Source organism: Cebus imitator, unplaced genomic scaffold (genome assembly GCF_001604975.1).
Source record: "Cebus imitator isolate Cc_AM_T3 unplaced genomic scaffold, Cebus_imitator-1.0 Scaffold18, whole genome shotgun sequence".
Lineage (NCBI taxonomy): Eukaryota > Metazoa > Chordata > Mammalia > Primates > Cebidae > Cebus > Cebus imitator.
In genome coordinates, this window is record NW_016107333.1 from 14,569,250 (window position 1) to 14,595,701 (window position 26,452).

At 36.6% G+C, this 26,452-nt stretch overlaps 1 protein-coding gene across 3 annotated transcripts in view; it reads left to right on the top strand.

Moving 5' to 3' along the window:
• The first annotated feature begins 634 nt into the window (after window positions 1-634).
• The window catches only part of NEDD1 (NEDD1 gamma-tubulin ring complex targeting factor), a 46,672-nt gene continuing 20,854 nt past the window's right edge, over window positions 635-26,452 (top strand). Inside the window, exons 1-5 of one of the 3 annotated variants that reach the window (XM_017516313.2) lie at window positions 635-753; window positions 3,211-3,354; window positions 6,305-6,399; window positions 10,192-10,308; window positions 12,723-12,863. In XM_017516313.2, coding sequence (XP_017371802.1) covers window positions 3,219-3,354; window positions 6,305-6,399; window positions 10,192-10,308; window positions 12,723-12,863 — 489 coding nt within the window. In that variant the 5' untranslated portion in view covers window positions 635-753; window positions 3,211-3,218. The other 2 variants (XM_017516328.2, XM_017516321.2) reach the window with 2 other exon arrangements.

A 26,452-nucleotide genomic window follows, 5' to 3' on the forward strand; every position in this document is an offset into this window, starting at 1 on the left:
AAACTCGGCTCAGCAACTTCCTTTTCCACCTTGAGGCATCCCCTTCAAAAGAATTCCCAACCAGAGGATGTTTGATGTTCTTGACCTCGCAGCATGATGAGAAAGAAAGATCATAGGTTTTGAAGTCGGTTAGTGCAGACGCTTACTGTTCGGGTTATTTCTCAGTCTGAGTGCATTTCCTGGCTGGTAAATTGCAGGTAGGCATCCTTTCCTAAATCCACATCTACAATAGTTTCCCTTATTATGGGTCTTCGTGCAACTTATACCTTTCATTATCATAGTTTCATTTTCCATTTAATTATCTAATAACGTCAGCCTCCTATAGTGGATTGTAAGCTCCACGAGGCCAAGCACCATGAGAATTCACTGTACTCCTGTGTCCCCAGGCTAAACACATCACTGTATACCCAAGAGTCTAGCATAGTGCCTGGCACACAGTAGAGAGCAAGTGAATGACAAAAGAGCAGCTGCCAGTGGCCGGAGCTCCGTCGCTGGGGCGTAGAGAGAGCTGCCCTGGCCCGCTGTTCCCGCCCTGGCACTGGGATAACTTTCCCCGTGGAGCCGCAGCGTTGCCCCGGCCAGAGCCTCTATGCCCCTTTCCCGTCCGGCCAGGAGCCACAGCTGCAGGCAGCGCCTTGCTGCGTGACGTCACTCGGGGCGGGACTTCCGGCCGCCGAAGTTTAACCGTCCAAGCGGGAGCCGGAAGCCCATCGCTGAACGGGCCGCGGCCCCCTGTTGTGTTGCCGCAGAGAGGTGAGGTTCCGGAGGTGCTGGGATCTGCGGGGCGCCGCCCGCCGCGTCCGTGCACCTTCCGGATCCCAGGGGCCCCCGTGTCCCCCTCAGAGGGCGGGGCGGAGGTCCTTGGGCTTTGCGCGCCACAAGCAGTTGCCTGGCAGGGGCGAAGCGGCGCGCTGAGCGCTGAAGCGTCCCGGGAGCAGCGGGCCGAGGTCGCGCACCTCCCGAGAGGCGGCCCAGGTCAGCTGGGGTAAGGTTGGTGTTGGCCCTGGGGGATGTGCTGCCTCCGAAAAGTTTGCCTCGTTTCCACAAGCCCGTCTCTTTCTGTCTTTTTTTTTTGTAATTGTCAACCTCAAGTACTTCTCTTTTGCCCTGTACTCGGATGCATTTTACAGGGTAGCCCCAATTGAGCGGTTGTCCTGCAAATAAAGTGCATTTTTGGTGACTGAAAGTTGGAGAACTTGCATTTCAGCTGAGTGGGGTAGCTGAATTGGTTCCCGTAGCCGCTGTCTCTAAACCCAGGCCGACGTTACCGCCTGTGTCCTGACTGCTCGCTTTCCATGGGACCCTCTTTGAGGGACTGATGTAAAGCCTCTCCCTTAAATGTGCTCAGTTCTCAGGAGACCGAGGTAGTTGGGCAGATGGTCCTCTTCCCCGCTCCGCTTTAAGAGTGAAAAACAGTAAATCACTTGGCGAGTTTTGTCTCCTTCATTGGAGCAGATCGTTCGAATCCAGGTTTTCTGAGCCCTGGCCTGAGTGATCTCCCCACTACACCCCGCAGCTCAACAGGCCTGGTGTAGCATGCGGGTAGACACAGCTTGCAGTTGTGTTTACAAGGCTTAGAGATCGCTTTTCCAGCAATTCATTCATTGTTCCTTGACTTGTGAACCAAGAGGGCACGTGTTACACAGGTTTAAGGCACCAAATCCAAACACTATGTTAACATTTCAGCAGGTAACTTTAAAGTTAGTAGCACTGTATCGGATGAATGGAACATAAGGAAGCAAATGAGTGAATCACATTAACTTTTTGCCTCGAGAGTGAAAAGTTTCTATAATGATGCCTTTAACTTGTCCTCTGAAATGGTTTAAACTAGACATAAGTGTGATGTTCTGTTAATGACTCGGGGACCTATCTGTGACATCACTAATGCTGTGCAGTAGTCTTGCACTTTCCATACTAGGGCTATGTGGGAGGTATAATTCTGTGCCCTCTCCCTTTCCCTTTCTCCCATGTATTTTTGATCATTTTTTTCCTCACCTATTGTTCATTATTACTTGTCACTCTTTAAAGTGCCTGCCTAGAGCAATTTCCTTGCCTTCTGTTTTCTAAACTTCCTTGGTTTGTGAAATCACCTTGTTAGAATTACGTGTTACAACTGTATACTCTGAATAAATGAGTGAAGACACTGTAGTTCAAGTATTGGTATAGGGACTTAGTGGCATCTTATTTGACCATATTGCTAATTTTACAGTTATTTGGGAAAACTGGTGTGACTAGATTCTGACCTGGACAAATGTTAGTTTATCATCATACATTTCTTAAAAAATTAGGAAGTTACTTATTAACAATTATTTGTTGAAAAGCTGTGGTGTGCCAGAAGTGTTTCAAGACTCTGGTATGGAGAGATAGACATTATTATGAAAACAAATAAAAATTTAAGATAGTGACCGGGCGTGGTGGCTCACGCCTGTGGTGCCAGCACTTCGGGAGGCTGATCACCTGAGGTCGGAAGTTCGAGACGAGCCTGACCAACATGGAGAAACCCCATCTCTGCTAAAAATACAAAATTAGCCGGATGTGGTGGCGCATGCCTGTAATCCCAGTTACTCGGGAGGCCGAGGCAGGAGAATCTCTTGAACCCAGGAGACAGAGGTTGTGGTGATCAGAGATCGCACGGAGCTGAGATTGCGCCATTGCACTCCAAATTTCAGATAATAGGAAGTGCTATGAAAAAAATGAAATCAGGTAGTGGGATATAGGGTAACCTGGTAAGCCCCTTACCGGGTAAGGGGCTGCTTTAGCCGGGGTGGTCAGGAAAGGCCTTTCATAGGAGGAAACATTTGAGCTAAGACCTGAATGATGAGTAGGAGGTGACAATGGGAATCTGGGGAAAACATTTTAGGCAAAGGGAGCAGCAAAATGAAGAGACACTGAGGTCAGAATAACCTTGCTTTTGTATGAGGCAGACAGAAGGCCAGTGAAAAGAGGAGAGTTACATGGGGCCCAGGACATGTAAGGCAGGCTAAGGAGGCTGGATTTCATTATAATTACCGTGAGCAGCCATTGGAAGGGTCAGCTAAGATAATGTAATCTGGCTTATGTTTTAGGAAGATCACTTCAACTACTTTGGTGAGTGCACTGTTTGGAACAAAAATGGCCGAGTTAGAGCCACTTGTTTTAGATTAGATTTTGACCTTTTTTGAATATGTGTATTAAATGTTTTTAAAATATATTGTTTTAAACTATTTGTAGGCGCAGTCATGCAGGAAAACCTCAGATTTGCTTCATCAGGAGATGATATTAAAATATGGGATGCTTCATCTATGACATTGGTGGATAAATTCAACCCACACACGTCACCATGTGGAATCAGCTCAATATGTTGGAGCAGCAATAGTATCCTTTAAAAAACAAGCAAACAGACAAAAACCAAAATCATAAACCACTTATTAGGTTAAACAACCACTGTCAATGAAACTTTTTCTCATACTGTGCCTCATACTGAGATATATATTTTGCATTTTCTATGAAGGATAGAAAACGTAAAATAGTAGTTTACAAAACAGTATATCATATGAATGCACTCTGATTTTGTCTGTTGGGTTCATTGAAAAATTTAGTTACAAATCACTTCATTGGAAAACACTGCTATTAAAAAAAATGTGTACTATGACTACGTCGTAGAATTAGTTATCAAAAGTTTCTTATTGAACCAAATGGAATAAGGTGGGTAATTATGGAAATAATTCTAAAAGGTTTTGGAATGAGTTTTTGCATCTGCATTTGGGTATTTGTGAATCTGAACTGAAAATTAAAGACAGAACTTGAAGGCAGAAGCAAGTTGAGGAGGAGATAAAAAATTGTCCATTATCTCCATCTTACTGATGTACTCTCCATATTTCTCTCTCTCTCTCTCTCTCTCTCTCTGTCTCTTTGTGTGTGTGTGTATGTGTGTGTGTGTGTGATGAAAATTACATTATTTCCTAAACAGACATAGTAAAATTATCTAGATTGAATTTTTCTAAGCTTTTTATGTTTCTTATTAACGCCTTCCCTGTCTTGGTGAGCTTCTAAATGTGGATAAAATAAAATGAGGGAGTGAAGACTGCAAACTAGGGTTTTTGAACTCCGCGCTATTGACATTTGGGGGCAGAAAATTTGTTTTGGGCCTTCCCTGTACATTGTACCATGTTGAGAAGGTTTGTTGGCCTTCTCCCATCAGGTACCAATAGCCTCTAGTTGTGACAACCAAAAAGGTTTCCAGAATTGCCTGAATCACTCCCAGTTGAGAAACACTGCTGTAACCATACTACTCTTATCACCTTTTATATGAAAATGTTTTATATAATTGGTGTGTTAGAAATTTTCTTTTGTGAAACTCCTACGCTATTTCTTAACGAATTAAATTTTAACATTTGTCTGATTTTTATCAACACCAAAGTACTAAATTCTACTTTCTGATGAAAAAAAGCTTTAAAATATGACTCAGGAACAAAAATATTGAAAGTTTTATAGGAACCTAACTATTCTTGCATGTATATAGCAAAAAGGACACATTTTCTTACTGAATTAAATTTACCTCCTTATCATTCCTTGATTTTGTATTAAAGCAGTAAAATAAATTACTTTGGTACTCTGTTAATCAAACTGATGGTAAAGTGAGTGCCTTTTTGAAGGACTCTCCAGATGTGTAGTAGGGAAAATGTTTTAAAGAGAGTGACAAGTATATGAAGTTGCTGTTCTCTATTTTTAGATTTTCATTATCTTTAGAGCTTAATTTTCGCTCTTACTGTATAAGAGAAAAGTAGCAATTCGTAGTAAGATTATTTTTTGGTTGACTTTTGTTTCAAGGAGTTTTACTAGGAGTTGATATTTACTGATGTGCTACTTAACAGTCTAGCAACAAAACTGATGTGACTATGAAATAGTGTTGTATGACTTTTGGAAATTGGTCTTATAGTTTTCTTGTATGAGCAGATGTGCACTGAAAGCCTTCCTACAGTCTTATTCTTAATAAGGCTTTGATCACTTCCAGAGAGTTTAATTACTGAAAAGCAAAAATTCCCAGCCTTAGCAACTTGGGGTCCACATAGCATAGATTTCAAGAATGGGGTTAATGTGAAGTGCCAGATAGATTACAGGTTTGTTTTTTGTCCTTTAGCTTATGTTCCTCACTTTTTCATGATTTCTAAAACTACAAGAGAAATAAAAAAGTAACTAGATTAGCCACCCACATTGTATTTCAGTCCTTTTCTATATTCTAAGGAGAAGAGTAGTGGTAAACAGAGGAAGAAGCCAAGGAAAGGGAAATGATTTTTCTCACTATTGTGATATCTAGGTAGAAATGATTTTGTTTGCATCATGTATCATAATAAAATTACAACCTGTGCTCTGTCTACAAAATACTTGAAAGTTATCCAAAACATTCAAAAGTAAATGCAGTTAGGGATTCTGAGTGTCTAACCTTTCTCCATTGCTTTTACTCACAGATTTTAATTGCTAAAAAGCACAGATTTAAACTTCTGATATTTTAATTTGTTATGGCTCTCAAAATTAGGCTCTTACTCTTGGTTATATTGTTATGTTTAATTGTTTTAGTTTTAAAATACTTATTGTTTGTGTTTACTGATTGTTGTACTTATAATTCATGTAAAATAAGGTAAATACAATTTTAAATTAAGATTAAATTAAATTTTATATAAAAATTAAAACTCGTTCATAACAAACAATTCCTATTTAACCATACATGTTTATAAAATATTTGTAAGTTACAATATTCATTCTTAATTTAAGAAGTATTAATTCTTAATTTAAGTAGTATTCATTCTTAATTTAAGATTAATTCTTTAAGATCGAAACATTCTGTCACAAAAATTCATGTTCTGGGAAAAAAATCAGGCTTTTTTTTTTTAAATAGAAAAATAGGAGACTAGTATGGATGTTTGCTTCCTAGTTTAGATTGGTACCAAGCACTGGGTTAATATCTTGAACAATTTCTGCAGATGAAAAGGTTGATTGATATTTGCTGGTGCTGCTTTTATCATGCTCTCATTCTTGAAGGATAAAATTAGCCCTCCGGCCTACTCTTTGAAAACAGAGTAGTATTTCACATGGGTTAAATAGCTCTTGAGTGATAGTAGAGCCAGAAAGAAGGATGGCTCTTCCCTGCAGTAGTAACAAAGAATTAGTCTTAGTAATTATTAATAGTAACATGAGCCATTTTTGAAAGCTAATATATAAGCTGTACTCATTGTCTTCCTAGTGTGTTTGCTTTTATAATTGCAGTTCTTAGTCTAGTGCTATAGATGTTCATGGATTGTTTGATGCTCCATAACTCTTCATTTAGACAATTTTTTAGTAACAGCATCTTCTAGTGGCGACAAAATAGTTGTTTCAAGTTGCAAATGTCAACCTTTTCCACTTTTAGAGCTTGCTGAAGGGGTAAGTGATTTTTTTGTTTAAACTTTTAAAAATCTTAGTTTTGTTTGCCTGGCAATTGCTTATTTATTATGGTGCTTGTGACTAAATATAAAGGTGTTTAAAAGCATCATTTTTAACTTAAGCTCAAAATAATATGGTAATACTTAAAAACAAGATATGTATACTTATTGAAGCGAAGCGTTTTTAGGTAAAATAGTATTGAGTATTAGGGGAACAACTGAAGACTTGAATTTGGTTAACTAGGCACTTCATTTCTCTATTTTCCTTCAGTTGGAGAGGATCCCTGTTGCTGCTCTGATGTCCCACATAGGTTACTAGGTTGACCTGAGCATATGAACTCTAATGACACAGCACTGCTTTACTGATCTTGGGCTTAGGACCATCAGGAAAAGACCCAAAGCTGATGGTAGCCCTCTGCTTCAGATTCTGTCCACCTGTACTGAGGGGCCTGTTTGAGCTCCCCCACACTCTCCTTTCACAGGTTGGCTTTGTCATAATGAGTTTAGGTCCCAGGGCATTTAAATGGAGCTCTCATTGCATGTTGTTGCCTTATCCTTTTGTTTTATAAGTTAATCCCTCTGATTGAGGATAATGCTGGCTTCTTCATTTCCAGTCACATACTACTTGACAGCTGTTTCTTTTTTAAATAGGATAGGATTTAAATAAAAAAGTATGAGTAGTTGATAGCTTTTCTTTTTTTTTTTTTTTTTTCATTTCAAAGTTTTTATAGCAGATTCTAAATTGTTATGAATTGTCATAATTTTACACACTGGGATAGGTAAGGTAGCCCAATTAGAAAACAACCGGACAACTGAATAAAAGCTCAACTAATTTAAAGAGGACTCATGATTTTTATCAGTCCTCTCCTAAAGGTATCCGGTGGGATTGACCTGAACTTCAGTTCTAAACCACAGATGTTGGAGACTGAGACAGGGAGAACATCTGCTAACAGTAGAAATGGAGTTTGAGGCACTCTGTTTAACCTGTCTTAAGCAAAATCAAGGCACAGAATGTCCCTGGTTGATAAAAGGAAAACTCAAGTCTTCAAGAGCAGGCAAAACATCTTAGCCATCTTTGGATCTTTATATCCTGAGAAGTTCAAAAAACATTTGTTAATGTCAACATGAAAACAATTTTGACTGCTACCTCTACCACTATATATACATACTACTTTTATGCATTATGCCTTAGAATTAGTGAACCAGTATTTGGGAGCTTTTTTTGTTTGTTTGTTTAAGTATAAAAATAACAGATGGTATTCACAAGTGTGACAATAATTCTAAGAGTTTTGTGAATATTCCAAATTAGTTGCTATGATTCTTAGCCCTCTTTCCCATAGTTAACAAATCATATCATAATGCTGATGGATAAAAGATTAGTTGAATTCAAATTTTGAATCCATTTTAATTTAGTTATAAAAATATTTAAAGTAACATATTAATGTGCTAATAACCACTTTGTTAGTTCTAAGTCCCCTTACTTGTGTACTGTTTGAGGCATTAGACCTTTTTTACTTGAGAAAATGAGTTATGATTCTACTCATTTTAAAATTTTAGAGAACTTTTTCATATTTATTTTCTTTGATTTTATATTTCATCTGTTTATAGTAGAATTGTACCTTTTGCCTTGAATCTTGAGAGGTACAGGATTCCTGTAATGACTATACAATTTCCATTAATTATTTAAGTTCATTAGCTGCATTAATAATACTTTATCATAAAAAAGACAGGGTTAGCCAGCTCTAAACATAAGTTTTGTTCTGGGCCCTTAAGCGTAGTTATAGTTGGGGATGATTAGAATCCCAATATATTGATCCTCGATGGACACCTTTTCTATTTTCTTTAAAGGTTGTTTTGATAGTACTTAGCAAACTGTCCTAATTTGCAGTAACAACCAGATTCTAAATCTTACTAGTCTCCTTCAACCAAAGTCAATTCCTAGAATGGTATCTGCAGGAGAATTACAGCAATTATACTGAAACATTGATGTTGTGTGCATCGTGCTATTTTTATGTTAGTTGATACTCTTGGTCAAAATTTCAGAGCTAGAAGAAACCTTAGGGACTGTAATCGGGGGAGGGAAGGGACTATCTGCACCCTTTAAAGAATCTCTTTTGAGCAGAGGATATTTCTGAGAAGCATGGACTCTCAAGATAAGGACAGTAGATCTAGTCTTCACCTTTGGTTTCTCAAATGCAGAAACACAGGCTCAGAAAGGTGAGATGATTTGCCTAAACCTACATAACTTGCCTTTTAACTTTTAATGAAGTCATAAAATGTCCCCTTTGGATTTGAAGAATCCAAGGATGCACTGTGGAAGTTACAACTAATGTAACTTCATAGTGCATCTGAAGGTTACATAGGAAAAAAAATGCAACATTGTGTTTTGTGTAGCATAGTTACTGATGGCACCACCAGATTGGTGACACTCAAAGATACTCATTGAGAACTTGACAACCTCTGTATTTTAGCCATTTATTCTATAAATATAGAGCATGGATATGGGCTTTGTGCTAGTGAAACTGACATTCTGGCAGGGGACAGGCAGTAAACCAGTAAACAAAAAATACCCAGATATTCATAAGTTATCATGCAGAAAACTAAAATAAGATGCTGTGATAGCAAGTTAGATTAGGTAGCCAGTGGAGGTCCCCTGAAGTGGTGACACTTAAGTTGGTATTTATTGGCCGGAAAGTCTTCCAACCAAGGTTCAGAGAATTTAGCTTTCTAGCCAAGGAGAATAGCTGTGTAGAAGCCTTGGGGCAAACATAGGGTTGTAAGTTTAAGGAATGGAAGGTCAGTATGGCTGGAGAATTAATTAGTGGATGAGGAAGAAAATGGTAAAAGATGAGATAAGGCCAGTTAAATAGGACTTCAAAAGCCAGGTAAATGGTTTTATTCTTGGTGTTATTGGAATCGATTGAAGATTTTTAAACAGGAAGGAGACATAATCTGATTTACATTTTTAAAGCCCACCCTACTTATGAAGGATGGAATATAGGAAAGCAGGAGTGGGAACAGGGAAACCAGTTAGGAAGCTGCTATCATGGTTTGGCAAGGTTTGGGTTATTGTTAGTAGTAGTGATAGATAAAGGGGAGCCATGTGGGATTTATTTTTGGGTTGGAGTTAGTTTACTGATAGATTGGAGGGGAGGGAGAACAAGAAATCTAGGGTTATTCTAGATTTTTATCTTGAGAAACTGGATGGTGTCTTTACAGAGATGGGGAACAATTGAGGTCAGGCTTTGATGACCTGATGTCTGAGACTTGGTCTCCTTAACAGGGAGATTTGCTGGGAGACTTAGGGCAAGTATCTTGACTTCTTTAAAAAAAAAAAAACTTACCCCATCGGTAAAATGAGGGCTCTACACTTGGAAATTCTTTAAAGTCTCTTCTATTTTTAGCATTTTTTGAGCTGGGGATTGATTTTAATTTAGGATATTCTGTGCAAATACAAGAGCAGACTTTATCAAGGGGAGTTGGGATGGGCAAAAAAGCCCTGATGGGAGACCAGGACTGCTGGTGTTTTCTAAGCTTCCTGTATCTTCACTGGGTCTCCGGAAGTGAATGCAAATCTATTTGATTTCCTTGAAGCATTTTTGACCCCCTTAAAAGCTGTTGGATCCATGTGAAAGACAGTGATGGTGGCTCTTTAGTACAATATTAGCATGTTTATGGTATTTAATTTAGCAAATATTTATCACATGCTTACTAAGTGTTGGATGAGACCTGACAGTCAGCTCTGGGCTCTGTTCAATTAAGGTAACTTTTTTTTTTTTTTTTTTTTAAATAGCAAAAGCAGACATGTGTCAGTTTAAATTCTACATCTATGTATTTGGTAAGCGGAGGCCTAAATAACACTGTTAATATTTGGGATTTAAAATCAAAAAGACTTCATCGATCTCTTAAGGTAAGCAATTTTAAAAAGTCTTCACAAAATAATGGATATCTTACAATGCATTTAGTCTAGTTACCAAATTTTATTTTTGAGCTTTTATGATAAAAATAAGGGGCTTCAGAATTGAACTAAGATTTGTTAGGGAAAATAAAGGTGCTATTTAGCCAAAAACTTGTGGGTTTTTTTTTTTTTTTTTTTTGGATTACAGGCTTGAGCCACTGCTTTTTTTTTTTTTGCTTTTTTTTTTTTTTTTTTTTTTTTTTTTTTTTTTTTGGCTTTTCCATGTATAGCATTAATGCATATGATCAATGTTTAAAGCTTTTTTCTTAATTTTTCTTTTAGTTCTGCTTTTGTTTGAATGAACCACTTCACTCATTTTTGTAAACTATGGTTTTTGGTCATCAGGGATCTTGTTTTAGGGCACACTGGAAAAAATGAGAGTTGTTTGGGGATGATAGTATTCAATTTAGTAATCAGAGTTGGGGAGGTCAGCTTCTTAGTTATGCAATATATTTGGCTGCTCGGGTGTGTGTGTGTGTGTGTGTGTGTGTGTGTGTTTGTATTTTTAACTTGGTAATGAAATATTTTATAAACTAATTTACTATTTTTAATTATTGTTTCTTTACTAATTAGCTTTTTGCAGTTTCAGAAAATAAATATTCAGCATAAGAAAGTCTGGTTATGATTTTTTTGAATTCTAGTTTTCATTATATTGTCTTTTTAATATTTAGAAGTTGATCTTAAAATTGATTTTTGTCTTTTAAAAATTTAATGTGAAAAATGTAATCATATCTGCATGTATACACAGAGGAACAACTTTCTTTAACCCATGTAAACTTCATTTGCCCCATCCTGCATGGCCATATTTGATTCATTTTTCTATCTTCAGCTTTCACGATTTCTCTGGATGGTTTTCTCTCTCTTTGGTGTAAAATTCTTAGTGCTTAGCGCCTTCATTCATTCTGTTAATGAATATTTTAACTCATTGTGATAGTGGGAAATCTAATCTTTTACCTCTGGATCTCTGCTCTGCAGTCCTCTCCCTGGTGATTAACACAATTTCTGGCACTTGATAGGTTCTTAGTAAATGTTTGCTTAATGACTTATTTTCCACAGTTGAAGTTAGGAAGAAACTTGCCTCTTTATAGAGTCACAGAATTTTATATTGGACCTCTTTATATTGGACCCCATGTTCTTAATTTCCCAAATGGGAACAATACACAAAATGTCTGCTCTTCCTTTTTTCTTCTCATCAAACATTTTTTCCTCAGGATAGCAAGTGTTTCTTGGTTTTAGGAAAGGAATAAAAGGTAAAGAAATCTCTGAAAATACTTGACAGACTACTTGATAAAGTTGTAATATAGGTGGACTGTCATAGCTATTATTCTTGCTATTACATAGATATACATAAATATAAATAAAAATATAATTTTAATATGAATAAAAATATAAATAATTACATAATTATTAGATATGAGGATTATTAGTTGGTATTATTAAGATATGGCATCAAACTGTTAAAAACTCTTCTCCCAATTTTGATCACTTTTACCTGCTCCTGCTAGACATCTCTAATTTGATGTTGAAAAACATAGTCCTTGTGAACTCAGTTTGTTTAAAACCCAACAGTTTTATTCCTCAATGTGAATTCCCATTTGGATTTGAGAGGCAGCCTGGTATCATGGAAGGAACAGAGGCTTTGGAGTTTGACATGGAATTGAATCCTGGCTCTGTCACTTAGCAGTTACATGAGCTTGCACAGGTTTCTTAAGTTCTCTGTGTCTCCTGTACCTCATTTATAAAATGGGCAAAATGACCTTGACTCTCAGGCTTTTCTAAGCATTAAATAATATATGAAACTCTCAGCACTATTAGATACTCAGCAAATGGAAGCAGCTGCTGTTATCTCACACGTGTCTTGCTCATTTGTTTTTTCCACTCTTACGTTGTGTAACATCTGGTTTCTTTCCCCTTCCCATGATTTTTCTCTTTTCTTTAAGGTTGAACTCCAGCTTTATGTCTTCCATAAAGTTTCCTCTGTCAACTTCGTTCACAGTAGCTCTTTCTCTGTCCTCTGACACTTTGCCTCCATCATTTATTTAGCATATTCTCTGCCATTTTCATGTTAAAGCAGGAACTCAACAATAGTCAACTTGCAATACCTGTTATTTGTCAGAGGAGTGAATTCTTTAAGGTAGACATAATGCCATGTAGAAAATTACCTTTCCATAATGTCTCTCTCTTTTTCTTTTCAAGAGTCCCTGGACCATTTTTATGGTTATGAAAAATAATTCTCTGTTTATTTGAGGAAAAGTTTAAAGCAAATATCAGATTGGCAAATACATAATATATGGTATTTACAGAAACATGAAAATGGGCTGTGGGGGTTATGGGGCAGTGTACTTACTTTCATTTCTCTCTTTCAGGATCATAAAGATGAAGTAACTTGTGTAACATACAATTGGAATGATTGCTACATTGCTTCTGGTTCTCTTAGTGGTGAAATTATTTTGCACAGTGTAACCACTAATTTATCTAGTACTCCTTTTGGCCATGGTAGTAACCAGGTACAGTATGAGTTTATTCAGAGTAAAGTTGGTAATACAGATTTTGAATTATATCTTACGTAAAGCTTTGAATGTAAGTTTTTACAATGCTTGATTGAAAAACTTACTGGTAGCTGTTTTATAATGGTAGTGTTTTAAAATACTCAGATAGCAAGCTAATTTATACTAGATTATGGTGCTTGTATAAATTTGATTATGTAATCAAATAGTCACATCCTCCTAGATTATAACTGTATACAGTATAATAAAATACAAAATAGTTGTTAATAGGTTAAATGTAAAAAATGGCTATCAATCTTTCTACAGCATTACTGTAATAGCAGTGTGTTACATAGCTCTGACTTTGTCAGCTGCAAGACAGATACCCTCATAAATACTGTTTTGTGGACATGGAATGATTGGTTAGGCAGAGGGTAATTAAATTTTGTATTTTTGTTTTTGTAGGTATATTATAAAATATCAAGGCTTATATATTTCAGGTTAATATAAGAATGTTTTAGGAAACTTTCTGAAAGGAAAGTAAGTCACTTTTTTCCTTTATAAAAATATTTAAAAGAATAAATTCAGTTTTTCAAGGAACCTAACTCTTGGTTAACTTTCCATAAAATTCTCCATAGAAATTTTCAATGAGGTGCAAGTTCTTTTAATTTTTACTTAATTTAATTGTAATCTCTTTGACTATAACTATTATCAGATAAAATAGGGGAGATCTTCACTTTTGGAAAGTAGTTTTTAAAATTATTATTTGAATAGTATTTCTTTAGTGCTTAAAAAATTTAGTACCATCCTGGTCAACATGGTGAAACCCCGTCTCTACTAAAAGTACAAAAAATTAGCTGGGCATGGTGGCGCGTGCCTGTAATCCCAGCTGCTCAGGAGGCTGAGGCAGGAGAATTGCCTGAACCCAGGAGGCGGAGGTTGCGGTGAGCCGAGATCGCGCCATTGCACTCCAGCCTGGGTAACAAGAGGGAAACTCCGTCCCAAAAAAAAAAAAATTTAGTACATATGAAAAGCATACAGGAAAACGTCTTTTTGAAGTTTCATATGTATTGGGGGAATAATACAGATATATAAATGGTGTTATGAGTAAGTGATATAAAACAGTCTGATGGTGATTCAGAACAATTGAGAGAAGACTATCTGGGAATAAAATAGGGAAAATTGACAGGGTAGCGGAGTTTCACCTAGGTCTAAGGCTTATGGATTTTGTCTTGCTATGACAATATAAACTGGCCTCTTTGCCAGTTATTTGATTCTAACTTGTATTAGCGTTAGCCTTTTTTGTTGTTTGGTTTTTTTTTTTTTTTTTTTTTTTGAGACGGAGTCTTGCTCAGCCGCCCAGGCTAGAGTGCAATGGCACAATCTTGGCACACTGCAACCACCATCTCTCGGGTTCAAGCGAGTCTCCAATCAGCCTCCTGAGTAGGTGGGATTACAGGCACCTGCCATTGTGCCTGGCTAATTTTTATATTTTACTAGAGATGGGGTTTCACCATGTTGGCCAGGCTGATCTTGAACTCCTCACCTCGGGTGATCTGCCCACCTTGGCCTGCCAAAGTGCTAGGATTACAGGCGTGAGCCACCCCACCAGGCCAGGGTTAGTCTTTTTTACATGTCCACATTATTGGTGGAATCATGGCTTGTTTCTTTGTCCTCAGTTTATTGTCTAGTTTCCTGCCTTATGTGGAGAAGATGCTTAATAAATATTTGAATGTATGAATATATTTAGAGATGACAAAGATTTTATTAGGCAAACATAAAGCTTTAGAAGAGGGATTTTTTTCTTTCTTTCTTAGAGACAGAGTCTCACTCTCACTCTGTGGCTTACATTGGCATGCAGGGAAATGATCGTGGTTCACTGCAGCCCCAACTCCTGGGCTCAAGTGGGAGCCTGGCTAAATTACTATCTTTTTTTTAATATTAGAGACAGGGTCTCACTATGTTGTCCAGGCAGGTCTTTAACTCCTGGCCTCAAGTGATCCTCCTGCCTTGACCTCCCAGAGTGCTGGGATTATAGGCATGAGCCATTACACCCAGCTGGGAGAGGAAAGTTTTATATAGGGGAAATCACATTAACAAAAATAACAAGAAAGGAAGGTGCATGGGCTTTACATAAGGCCAATGTGAGAAAATATTGGGAAAGGGTAAATATGAATACAGTATTGATGTAAGACTGAATGTCACACAAAGTACTTCTGTTTTGGAAGGTATTCAGGGAAACTAATCAGAGTTTTAATTAGTTGAATGTCAGAAACGTAGAATCCTTGAACATTAAAAATAGCCTTTAGAGGTAATCTGCTTTCTGTATTTTATGGATGAAGGTAAATGATTTGCCCTAGGATTGCTCTTTAGAGTATACAAATATTGTCATAAAAGCAGGAACTGATATTTTGTTTTGGTGATTTCTTTTTTTTTGTTTGTTTGTTTTTTGTATTTTGATATTGGACTGACTTTTCAGTAACATAAAAATTAGACCAGATACTACTATGTATATTCTTATGCTCCAGTTTTTATTTTTATTGTATCTTGGTAGAGAGTTTTCTTATTAAAATTAGACATGAAGGACTATTCCTGAAAACATTAGGTTTGACTATACTTTTTGACCTAATTATGTTTAAAAGATTTAAATTTTTGAAAACAATTGAGGTGTAACTTAACATGTAATAAAGTGCAGTGTACATATCTTAAGTGTACAGCTTGTTGAATTTTTATGTATATAGCCATACATTAGTACAACTACTAACAAAATCAAGATATAGAACATTGCCAGCACACCAGAGGACCTGCTTTTGCCTTTTCCGGTCACTACCTCATATATTATAAAAGGAATCATGTGGGCCAGATGTGGTGGCTCACACCTGTAATCTGAGCACTTTGGGAGGCTGAGGCAGGCAGATTGCATGAGCCCAAAAGTTCAAGACTAGTCTGGGCAACATGGCGAAACCTTGTCTCTATTAAAAATATAAAGAAATTTCCAGGTGTGGTGGTGCATGCCAGTAGTCCCAGCTCCTTGGGAGGCTGAGGCAAGATGATCACTTGAGCCTGGGAGGTTGAGGCTGCAGTGAATTCTGATTGTGCCACTGCACTGCAGCCTGAGTGACAAAGTGAGACCATATCTCAGAAGGAAAAAAAAGGAATCATGTGTCTGGTTTATTTTAGGCATCATTATGTTTGCTTTGTTGCATGGAATAGCAGTTCATACTGTATTAATACTGTGTAGTGTTTCCTTACATGAATTGGCCACCTTTTATCCATTCTGTTGTTGAAGAGCAATGAATTGTCTCCAGTTTTAGCTATTACAAGATAGCTACTGTGAATATTTTTGTATAAATCTTTTCTTTTCTTATTTGAGACAGAGTCTCGCCCTGTCACCAGGCGCCAGGCTGGAGTGCAGTGGCGCGATTTTGGCTCACTGCAACCTCTGCCTCCCGGGTTCAAGCAATTCTCCTGCCTCAGCCTCCCGAGTAGCTGGGACAACAGGCGCATGCCACCATGCCCAACTAATTTTGTATTTTTAATAAAGACGGGGTTTCACTGTGTTGGCCAGGATGGTCTCGATCTCTTGACCTCGTGATCTGCCCACCTCGGCCTCCCAAAGTGCTGGGATTACAAGCGTGAGCCACCGCGCCTGGCCTAAATCCTTTCTTTTAAAGATATGTTTTTATTTCTTTCAAGTAAATACATAGGAGTGGAATTGCTGGATTGTAGCATAGGCATATAGTTTTACTTTGTGAAAAGTTTTCTGAAGTGCTTGTGCCATTTTGCACTTCTATTGACAATTTTATGAGAGATCCAGTTGCTCCACATTTTTGCTAATAGTTGGCATTATCTGTCTTATTTTTGTCACTTTGATGGTTGTGTAGTGCTGTCTCATGGTGGTTTCAATTTGCGTTTGTCCGCGTTGAATGATGTTAAGCATATTTTTATATGTCGTCTTTTGTGAAGTGACTGTTCAGGTCTGTTGCCCATTTTTACATTGGGTTGTGTTTTTAAAATTTATTTATAGTTTCTTATGTATTTTAGGTAGATTCATTTTCAGGATGTGCATGTTGCGTATATCTTTTTTCAGCCATGACTTGCCTTTTTACTCCTTAATAACTTTTGTGTGTGTGTGTGTGTGTGTGTGTGTGTGTGTGTATGTGTGTTTAATGAACAGAAGTTCTTAAAATTTAAGGAAGTCAAGTCTCACATGTCAGTCTTTTCTTTTATGTTTGCTGCTTTTTGTGTTCTCTTGAAGAATCTTGCCTGCTTCAAGGTTTTGAAGATACTATTCTGTGTTTTCTTTTAGAAGCTTTGTTGTTTTGTCTTTCTTGTTTATGTTTTTTTATGACCCATTTCAAGTTAATTTTTGTGTATTTTGTGAGAGGGTTCTACATTCCTTATAGATACTAATTACATCAGCATTATTTATTACAAAGACCAACCTATCCCCAGTGAATTACAGTAATGCCTTCTTGCAAAACTGGCAACTGTATATGTTAGTTTCTAGTCATTCTATTTTGTTCCATTGGTCTAGTTTGAGTTACTAGTTTTAATTATTGTAGTTTTATGATAGGTCTTGATATTTTTAACTTTGCTTTGACTACTCTGGGCCTTTTGCATTTCCAGCTGAATTTTAGAATCAGCTTGCCTGTTTCTACCAAAAAATCTGCCTCATTTTGATTGAGATGATATTGGATCTCTGGACCAATTTAGGAAGAACTATTTTAACAATATTGATTCTTCCATGAACATGGTATATTTGTATTTTGATACAGTTGATATTTGTATTTTGTCGTTTTATCCAGAAATTCTGCTAAATTCACTTAATAGTTTTGACAGTCTTGATTCTTTTGAAAGAATGTGTAGATTTTTTTTTGCATTTACATTTTATACACTATCATGTCTGTCATCTGTGAATAATGTTTTTATTTCTTATTTCCTAATCTTTACATATTTTATTACTTTTTCTTTATTGCATTGATTGGGATCTCCAGTCCAGTGTTGAATAGAAGTGGTGATAGTGGACATCTTTATATTGTCCCCAAATTCAGGAAGAAGCAAGTATTCACTGTTTACTACCAAGCATGATAGTAATTGTGGGTTTGTTTTGTAGATATCCTTTATCTTATTAGGGTGCTGTATATTGTGGGCAAATTTTACTATTTATGTGGAAGTTTTACATCATTTAGCCTTTATAATTCATAGTTATCCATCCTAGATGAAAGTAGCAATAAGCAAGTAGATATATAGTTAACCAAACAAAATATTGAGTACTATGAAAGCAATAAGCTGCAGAATTCCAAGGGAACATAAAGGAGAAACACCTAAGCCATTTGGGAAAAATGGAAAAGCATTTCAAAGGAAATGATGTCTCAGTGGCAACCTGAGGAAAAGTCTGTTATTCAGACCTGTGGTGTTGGGGAGGGACCAGAAAAGGTGGTGAGAGGATTTGGAGAGCGTTGTAAGCAGAGGTTATCACTGCATAGAATGCTTACCACCATTTATTGTGTTTCTGCACTCTGATCATTGCATTATATTACATTCTCTCATTTAATCTTTGCTACTAACTTGTGAGGTATATGTTCTCTTTTACAAATGAGAAAACAGATTCCAGGACTTTCAGATCATACAACTCAACTCTTCAGAAGTGGTAGGATTGTTTTCTTTTGTTTCTCTCGCCCAGGAGCAGCTGAATCTGTAAGGATTTGAGGATGAATAGCTTCTGGAAACTTTACACTATTTTCTTGTCTCTTTGTGCAGGAGTCCAACATGTCCTCATGCTTCTTGCTCACACAAATATCTTTTAAAATTCTAGGTGATAGGTTGCTGTATTATTGATTTTCAAATGATTTTCATTGATAACTTTTCACAGGGAACTGAAATATATCTTCTAGTTTAGGAAAACAGTAATGCTCAAAGCTTATCTCTTATCTAAGATCAGATAAACTAGAACTTGAGATCTTCATGGGCCTGCTGCCTCCTGTTTGGGCATTCTGCATCTCTGTAGGATCTTTTGGTGTAGCTTTACATGGTAAGTCCCACATTTATTTGGAGATCACTAGGAGTAAAGCACGTTAGCTAGCTGAGTGAGCTTGAACAAGTTACTTAACTCTCAAGCTTCCTTTTCCTTATCTGTCAAGTGAGAATAATATACATTTTTTTTTTTTTTGAGACAGAGTCTTGCTCTGTCGCCAGGCGCCAGACTGGAGTGCAGTGGTGCAGTCTCGGCTCACTGCAGCCTCCGCCTCCCGGGTTCAAGCAATTCTCCTGCCTCAGGCCCCCAGGTAGCTGGGACTACAGACGCCCGTCACCACGCCCAGCTAATTTTTATATTTTAGTAACAACGGGGTTTCACTATGTTGGCCAGGACGATCTCTATCTCTTGACCTTGTGATCTGCCCGCCTCGGCCTCTCAACGTGCTGGGATTACAAGCGTGAACCACTGCACCAGGCCGAGAATAATATACTTTTTTTTTTTTTTTTGAGAAGGAGTTTCGCTTTTGTTACCCAGGCTGGAGTGCAATGGCGCGATCTCGGCTCACCGCAACCTCCGCCTCCTGGGTTCAGGCAATTCTCCTGCCTCAGCCTCCTGTGTAGCTGGGATTACAGGCACGCACCACCATGCCCAGCTGTTTTCTTTCTTTTTTGAGACTAAGTGTTGCTCTGCTGCCCACACTGGAGTAGAATGGCATGGTCTTGGCTCACTGAATCTNTGGCGCGATCTCGGCTCACCGCAACCTCCGCCTCCTGGGTTCAGGCAATTCTCCTGCCTCAGCCTCCTGAGTAGCTGGGATTACAGGCACGCGCCACCATGCCCAGCTAATGTTTTTTGTATTTTTAGTAGAGACGGGGTTTCACCATGTTGACCAGGATGGCCTCGATCTCTTGACCTCGTGATCCACCCGCCTCGGCCTCCCAAAGTGCTGGAATTACAGGCTTGAGCCGCCGCGCCCGGCCGAGAATAATATACTTTTAAGGAGATTTTTTTGTTGTTGTTGTTGGCTAAATGAGATTATGAGTGTCTTTATCACATTGCCTACCATTTGGTAAGAGGTCAATGAATGTTAGCCGCTATTGTGAGCTTTTAATGAATACCAATCCATTAAAATACCTTTAGTGATTTACTTTTCTAAAATGGTTTGAACATATTTAGATTTAATACGTTCCCTCCAAACCAAGTTGCAGCTTGACCCCAGTAATCATATTATGTGTTTTAGACTGATTTAAAAATGAGAGCATTAAAGATGGTGAAAAATTTGACTAGAGTCTGTTGTTTTTTTCCCCCTTTCCCTGGAACAAATAGTTACGTTTGTTTTGTATACCATTTTGGCCTCCGTTGGTAAGGATGCAGCCTCTTTTTTCTTAGGAAGATAGTCTTCATGATTTTACTACTTATTTTTTACTTTTATGGGCAGCATAATGTAAATCTTTGGAATGTTTTTCTTTTTTTCAAATTATTATTTTTTCTATAAGCAATAATGGCTGTTTTATCTGGTTGTGGCCAAAAACATTGAATTGCTACTTAAACATTCATTAAGAAAACTTTTATTAAGATTTCTCAAAATTCAGTTCAGTTTAAAAATATTGTGGCCAGGCACAGTGGTTCATGCCTATAATCCCAGCACTTTGGGAAACTAAGGCAGGTAGATCACTTGAGTACAGGAGACCAGCCTGAGCAACAAGGTTATACCCCATCTCTACAAAAAATACAAAAATTAGCTAGGTGAGGTGGTACATACCTGTAGTCCTAGCTACTGGGGAGGCTGAGGCAAGAGGATGGATTGAGTTTGGGAGGTCGAGGCTGCAGTGAGCCATGATCATGCTGCTGCACTCCAGCCTGGGCAACAGAGCAAGACCCTGTATCCAAAAGAAGAAAGAAAGTGTGTGTGTATGTGTGTGTTTATAATATGTGTAATATTCATTTAAGTTTAAACAATGTTCATAGAAATTTCAAATCTGTCAAAAAGTTGACATAATTGAATTCAAACAGTCTGTTACTTAAGCCCAAATTCTGTGTTGATCAGTTTTACTTATTGAGAAAAATGGTAGATGGGGCACATTTATGATTAAATTAAAATTTTTTCTGTTTTTGTTTCTGTGAACAATCAAGAATTTGAAATCTTTAAAAATTATCAAATTGTGTCTTAGTGAAAGTGACAGTAATGTGGAATCTCACAGAATCTGCATCATGCTGAATTTTATATTAGAAATAAGATTTTCTGAATATATTTAGAGTCCAACTTCGAAATGAGCTGAATTAAAGTTATTAGCTTTATGGCAATCACATTGTCTTTCTACAGGGGGAAAAAGAGCTTTGCTGCTTCTGCAGAACTGCTGGGCTGACAGACTGCTTAGGTTATAATTGCATGTCACTATTTGGCAAGTTCAGCATCTTAAGCTCACAAATAGGTTAAGTTGTCTTACCTTTCTCAAACTGCAGCCTTTTCCAAAGCAATTACAAATGTCAATCTATTGTATGGATTCCTTAGATTAAAAAATGATCATTAAATGTAGGTTTTCTGTGATATTTTAAGTTTAACATATTTCAGTGTATGCTAAATCCATTTACTTTTCCTAAATGAAATGTTTTATGTGTAGATTTTGTAAGTATTAATAGTCTGCTTGAGTACAGAGACCTGGTAGTAAATGTAAATATTAATAACATTTTTAGAAATAACAGCTTTCTCAAGAATGACACTAATTCTAAATTGGTTTATTTCATTGACTGGTTATGTTTATACCAGAATTGTAGCACTCAAAAAGTTTGACTACAAAGATATTTTATCTAGAAGTTGTCTTTTTTATGTTATATAGGAGCATTGGTGTAAAATGTTTATATGATAACATTTCTTTGATTCTCTGTATATTTCTGTAGTATTTGTATACACTTGAGTAACCTGTGTATTATGTTCTTGAGCAGTTTTATAATTGACTTGTAGGCATAGAATAAATAGATAATCTGTATATTTCTTCTTAAAAATTAACTTTTTTCCTTCTATTTTTCTCTTCCAAATTTTATTTAATGGAAAGCTATTTGAAAGATATTTTCTTATAGTGTTTCTTAGTATAGCTCTGTCTTCCAACCATATAGTTATACTCATTCTGTTTGTCCAGTCTTGTTTTCTGCATGTTCTCATTAGTGATCTACCCTGGGTATCCTGATATTATTAGTCTTTATAACCATAATTTTTAATGACTGCGTGCATTTCATTATTCAGTGCCATCATTTACCTAAACAGTTCTCTATTATTTTATTTTCCAAATTTTTATAATAAAAATAAGCACAGTGTTAATATTATTTTCCTAAGTATGTATCTTCTGCTTTTTGACTTTTTTCTTTTGAGAGTTCAAGTTCTCTTTCAATGTAATTTAGTAGCAGGCTTACATTTTCTTTGAGGAGCTTAAGTGTTACTCTATTATCTTTGGTCTCAAATGTGTTATGTTATTTCATAGGTTTTTTTCCCCTTTTAAGTCACTAGTTTTTTATTTCTAGGTATTCAAAGGAATTTTTTTTCTTTAAAGCCATATAATTTTTCTAGAATATATCTTGATGTTGGTCATTATGTATTGCTATTGTTAGGTACATTGTGTGTTACTTCATATGTAGTTTCAAATCTTTTTTTTATTTTTGGAAATTTTTCTTAAATTATAATTTTTAGTATTTGTTCTTTTTCTCTCTTTGGATTGTTTGTTGTTGCATTTTCTTTGCTTATCTTCAGTGGTTTATCATTTTTCTCAAGTGCTTTTAAGCTTTTCTCTTATTTCTTTTTGATTTTTAAAAATTTATTTTTAACCGGTCTTTAAGGTATTATCTGTTGTGTTTATTCATTTTTTAATTTCTTCTAAATAAGCCTTCATTTTTTAAGAGATTTTAAACGTTTCTAATTCTTTCCCAAGTTCTGACATCTCATTTCTGAGTTTTAAATTTATGTTTTTTTAACATCCTATATATTTTTTTGTCTTGTCATCTGTTGCGAACATTTTTCTCCTTGTTCTCTTTGTTTTCATAAGTTTGTGTGGGTTATATCTGTGAAATTCATTTTAATTTTCCTTAACTTCTAGACAGAGGTAGGGGGTCAAAGTGGCTTTTCTAACTTCACAGAGCTCCCTATTGTTTTAATAATCTTTTTTAAATAATGGTTGCCTGCTTTCTGGGGTTCCTTGGCTCTGATCTACTTTTCATCCTATCTGTGAAACTTTGTTTCCTTCAGCGCTGTTGTCTCCATCCTGTTCAGGGTTGCTTCCACTCCAATGTGGGGCCCTGATGTGGGAGGGACACACTTCGGCTGGTCAGTTTTGGAATTCTCTGGCTAAACTGCCCTTGTCCTTTAGACTTTTCTTCAAGCTTGTAGCACAGCCTTATTAGTACAGTGAATGTTCTGGGTTTCAGCTGAGGTTGTAAAATTGGCCACCATGCTTTTCTGTGAATACCTTTTGGCTGTTATGGGCTTCTTCTGTTCTCAGGTCTGTTTCAGATTCCTTGTTATTTCCTCTGCTTTCTTCTGCACAAACACCAGTACCAGGAAGGACTTATGGCTGTTAATTGTTTGACCTATCATCATGTATTTGGGGGTTCATGGGAATACCTGATCATCTAGTTTGTTGTAAATGTTGTCTATGAGATTTTAGTTTTTGGCCATCTAGTTTATTATCTGTTGTAAAACACACACACAGAACTCTGTCTCTCTCTGTCTCTGTCTCTCTTTCTCTCTCACTCTCTCACTCTGCTAGGGATTTCCAAGACCAGATTTGATCATTCTCTAGGAGGACTCACAGGATCTGTGTATAGTCATACTTATGGCTATGATTTATTTTATAGTGAAAGAATACAAAGTAAAACCAGCAAAGAGAAAAGTGCATGGGGTGAACGACATAGGAAACCAGATGTGAGCTTCCAGAAGTCTTCTCCTAGAGCAGATGTGCTTAACCGCTCCCAAGATCAAATTGTGACAGCATGTATGAAATACCTACCAGGGAAGCTTGTTAGAGCCTCAGTGCCCAGGGTTTTTACTGGAGGGTTGGTTATATCTAATAGCCCTCTGCCTAGCACACACCAAAATTCCAAACTCCCGGAAGGAAATCAGATGTTCAGCTGTGGTTCAGCCTTAAACCATATCTGTCATAAATAAGTTTAGGCACGGTGAGTGAGCCACTTTTATTAGTTAAGGCAGTGGGAACCTTTCCAAAATCCAAGTTCACAATGCTAGCCAAGGGCCAACTCTGAGAGTAGGACTTTTTAAAGATAGGCAGTCTCGGGCCTGGTTTTCTACACACACGCGCGCGCGCGCGCGCGCACACACACACACACACACACACACACACACACACACACACACACACACACAGGGTATTAATGGACATTCAGAAACTCTGTCACCACTGTAACCAGTAACTTATCAGAGACCTCCCATTGAAAGGATTTTAAGCAAGAGACCAGTATGTTGAGATTTTCAGGTTTGAAGTTGTTACTTGTTGTAACATAGTGGAGGATGGATAGTAAGCCACTGAGAATGGAAATAGGATAACTATGTAGTGGCTTAGATGAAAGATGATTTGTGCTTGAAGTAAGGCCCTGGAAATCAAGAAGTTGGAAAGGATGGAGTCAAAGGAACACTATGTGTATTTATGGACATATATTTGTGTTTATGTACATATGCATGTTAAGACATTTACATTAATTTCTTATTGCTTTATAGTGCCTAGTAAGAAAATCATGTGAATGCATGTTCTTATCTGTGCAAAGGGAAGGCTTTTCTAAGCATAAATATAAAGAAGTATAAAGTTATAAGTCATTGGCAGCAAGCTTGATAAGTTGAAATATATAAAACTTTAAAACTTCTGACAAAAAGCAAGACAAAAATTCAACAAAATTTAAATGAAATGGGGAAGGTATTTACGATGTATGAGAGCATTAATGTCCTTACTATATTAAGAGCAGTTGCAAATTAGTATTTTAAAATTTTTCATAGCCCAACAGAAAATAGGCAAAGTAGAATAATGAGAAGTTTGCAAAAGAAGGAATACAAATGGTCATTTCATATTTTCAAGCAAAAACCTTTAAGGCATGAACAACAATAATTTTTTTTCATAAATTAACAATTAAAAAAATGGATAGTAATCAGAGTATTTGCAAATCAGAAGTAACCTAAATGTCTGACATATTATTTAGATAAATTGGTATATTCATGCATTCATATCTTACCACAGCCATTAATAGCATGTAGAAAACATTGACATGGCTGTTTATAATAAAGTATGATTTCAGGTTTTCTGTTGATACTGTACTGCGTACATAGAAACATACATACACACAGAGAAATACTTAAAGGATATTCCCTGAAAATATCAACCAGTTTTTCTCTGGGTGGTGGGATTATGGATGATTTTTCTTTTTCTTTGTGATCAAAAAAAAGTTTTTTTCTGTTAAATAATTATCTTAGAGACTGACAAACAATAACCTATGGTCCAGCCACTTAGTTTTGTAAAGTTTTATTGGAACAGAACCATGCTTTTCATTTATATATTGTCTGTAACTACTTTTCAGTACAACAGCATAAAATATTTACTGTCTGGCTCTTTAGGAATAGTTTTCCAAACCTTCCCCTCAAATGTAGCAAGCAGTATATTTTTTATATTTAGAAACAATCTCCCTCCTCAACAAACATGCAGGATTCTTGCACAATAATGTGTTATAAGAAAAAAACAGCATTGCTACTCATAGTGCTGGGATTTTTGTTTTCCCCTCCATAAGCTTCTTGATTTACTTCTTTTCGTAGAAATAGTTTAGTCTGGAACAAGACAGGGACTTAATGATTTAAGTGCTGCTGATACTGAAATAAGTTAATAATTTATTTTAAATATAATTTGGAGGCCAGGCGTGGTGGCTCATGCCTGTAATCCCAGCACTTTGGGAAGCTGAGGCAGGTGGACTACTTGAGTCCAGGAGTTTGGGAGACCTGGACAAAATGGCAAAACCCTGTCTCTTAAAAAACAAAAAAAATACCCCTCTCAAAAAATATGTATATATAAACACACACTAAATTTGTTTATATATAAATTATACATACAATTTAATATATAATTACATATATAATTTAGGAAATCAATGTTTTGTTTATCCAGGATTCTTAGCTAATATCTTAATGATATTCTAAAGAGAAGATTTAATAGATTTAGAGAGTTAAGAAATGAAATTGTTAGTATTATCAAATAAATAATTGGAGGCATTTAAAGAATTCAGTGTGGTTACTTAAGGGTCTTTTTAAAAAATATGTAAAAGTTGGTTGAATGGTAGGTACATAAGCAATGATGAGCAAGAAAATTGTGAGCCTCTGAAAATGGTGGTGACAGCTACCATGTACCTGATTCTGTGCAGAAATGCTATTGAATTCTCAAAATAATTGTGTTATTTAATCCTCAAAATAATTGTGACAGGTAAACAAGAGTATTTTCTATTATGTAAATGAGAACTCTGAGTTTTGGAGAGTTTAAGTAATTCACCTAAATCATAAAGAGGTTTGCTGAGCATTCACTGAACTTAGGTTTATCTGAAAGGAACATTTATCATTATCTTTAGCCTTTTTTTTTTTTTTTTTTTTTTTTTTTTT